The 2,138-nt window shown below is 46.4% G+C and overlaps 1 protein-coding gene across 1 annotated transcript; it reads right to left on the reverse strand.

Moving 5' to 3' along the window:
- Nucleotides 1-1,329: 1,329 nt before the first annotated feature.
- LOC104487964 (3-oxoacyl-[acyl-carrier-protein] synthase, mitochondrial-like) lies at nucleotides 1,330-2,130 on the reverse strand (the record flags this gene model as incomplete). The annotated part of the gene is made up of 1 exon (XM_010144380.1): nucleotides 1,330-2,130. A coding segment is annotated over one exon (801 nt), but the record flags the coding sequence as incomplete, so codon positions are not given.
- Between the last annotated feature and the right edge of the window lie 8 nt (nucleotides 2,131-2,138).

Below are 2,138 nucleotides of genomic sequence, written 5' to 3' on the forward strand. Positions count from 1 at the left end.
GTGTACATTTCAGATTTAACCTGTGGGCCTCTGCAGTAAGGAAATACCCATTTGGAGACTGTACTACAAGGTACTGTCTCATCTCAGGGGTGGTTGGAAATACCAAGATTCGTTTTCAACTACTTCCCACTGCGAATTTAACTTACGTGCTACTGCAATTATAAAAGACACAAGAATTCTGTTACAGTATATTGCCATATCATCTCAAGGGTAAACAAGTCTGAAAATCTGAGATAAGCCACTCCTGACGACTCAACTCACACCTCAGTCTGCAGAAAAATTAAATCGGAGTCCAATAGTGTAGAGGGAAATCTGGTATATCACCGGATTGTTGAAAAACTTGTCAATCCAATAAAGATGCGAACATGGCTTTACGATTGACTCCATGCAGAAGTTTGATCCAGAGGCACAGGGATATATCGAAATTTGTTATTAAATGTTCCCATACACTCAGAATAATGCAAACTACATCTTTACTGAAGATTCCAACGCCAGCAAGAGTATTCAGCCTGCGCAAAGCTCACAAACATTACCTACACTTACATGTGTTGTTTAACTGACAATTTAATTAGGTCAATTATAAAGATTAGCTTCATATCATCTGCTTGTGACATGGTTTTGACAGCATTAACAAGGATGCAGCCTCACCATCTCACTCAGTGGTACTAAAGTGTACTTCTGCGCTGCCCCTCCACCAGCACTCTTGGCTGCATCAGAAGGAAGTATTTCAACACAACTGCAGCACCGGCGCACGACCCAAGCACTATCCCTGCGGAAGTCTTTTCTAAACAAGAAGAGCCACCGTTGACGCAAACTGCGTGTAAGGCGATTATTCTATCAGAGCAGATCATCCAGGAGCTCTCCAGCTTTCATCGCTTGGGAGTTCTTTAGGAACGCTGTTCCCCTTTCAGACCACAGCAAACGACATGACCTGCTCTTGTAGGGGTGTCTCTCTTCTCCATGGACAGAGAGGGAAGAAGAACCTGGAACGGTTCTATCGTATCAAAGTTTTTTAAAAAGGATTTCTATTGAGACTTATTTCTGTGAACAGCTGTAGGCACCAAATGCAAAAGAGTTTCACACAGAGAAAGCTTTTGTAACTCTACACAAAAGGACTCATTCTTGCAAGAACTGGCCTTCACCTTGTTACTAAAAGAGGAAAATTGGCACAAAGCCTGACCACAAGCTCTTTCATTTTTCAGATCAAGTTTTCAGGCTTTTGGAATACTAATTCAAAATCGAACATCTTAGGCAAGCATACAGTAAGAGCTACGCACGTGCCCACTATAATTAACATACGAAGTAGCCATGAGAATCAGCAGAGAGCTCTTACCTGAACGCTCCATCTCCCTCTGGATTAGGTGCTGTTATGTGGCAAGCATCACCAGACAGTCCATAGCCTAAAACTTCTGCATAGATCCTGGCACCTCTTCGCACCGCCTGTTCATACTCCTCCAGGACCAGCACAGCAGCGCCCTCGCCCATTACAAACCCTTCTCTCTGCGAATCAAACGGTCGACACGCCGTTGTAGGGCTCGAGTTAAAACTCGTGCTGAGGGCTCGAGCCCTTGCAAATCCAGCCAGGGACAAAGGACTAATGCAAGCCTCCGTCCCTCCAGCCAGCATGACATCAGCATCACCAGCAGCAATAAACCGAAAGGAGTCTCCCACAGCGTGTGCGCCTGTGGTACAAGCAGTTGACACGGCATGGTTCGGCCCCTTCAGCTGGTATTTGATGCTGATCTGGCCTGCTGCCATATTGACTAAAATCTTTGGGACAAAGAACGGGCTGACCTTGTTATAGCCCTTTGTTTTAAATACAGCAGCTGTGTCGGAAATTTCTTCCAGCGGAACCATTCCCATACCAATTGCCACGCCGGCACTTAAGCGATCCTGTTCAGACTGGGGAGACCAGCCCGAGTCCTTCATGGCTAGTTCTGTGGCACCGATGGCCATCACAGTGGCAGAACTCATGGATTTGAGCTCCGACTTGGACACAAAGCTTTCTTCACTGAACTGACCCTCCTCATTTCCCCTGGGCACGCAAGCAGCCACTCTACATGGGACGCCTGCATATTCTGCCCCGTCTAGCGAAGCAATCCCGCTGTCTCCTTGGAGAAGGCGCTTCCACACAAACT

This window comes from Buceros rhinoceros, unplaced genomic scaffold (assembly GCF_000710305.1).
Source record: "Buceros rhinoceros silvestris isolate BGI_N320 unplaced genomic scaffold, ASM71030v1 C13020786, whole genome shotgun sequence".
Taxonomy (NCBI): Eukaryota; Metazoa; Chordata; class Aves; order Bucerotiformes; family Bucerotidae; genus Buceros; species Buceros rhinoceros.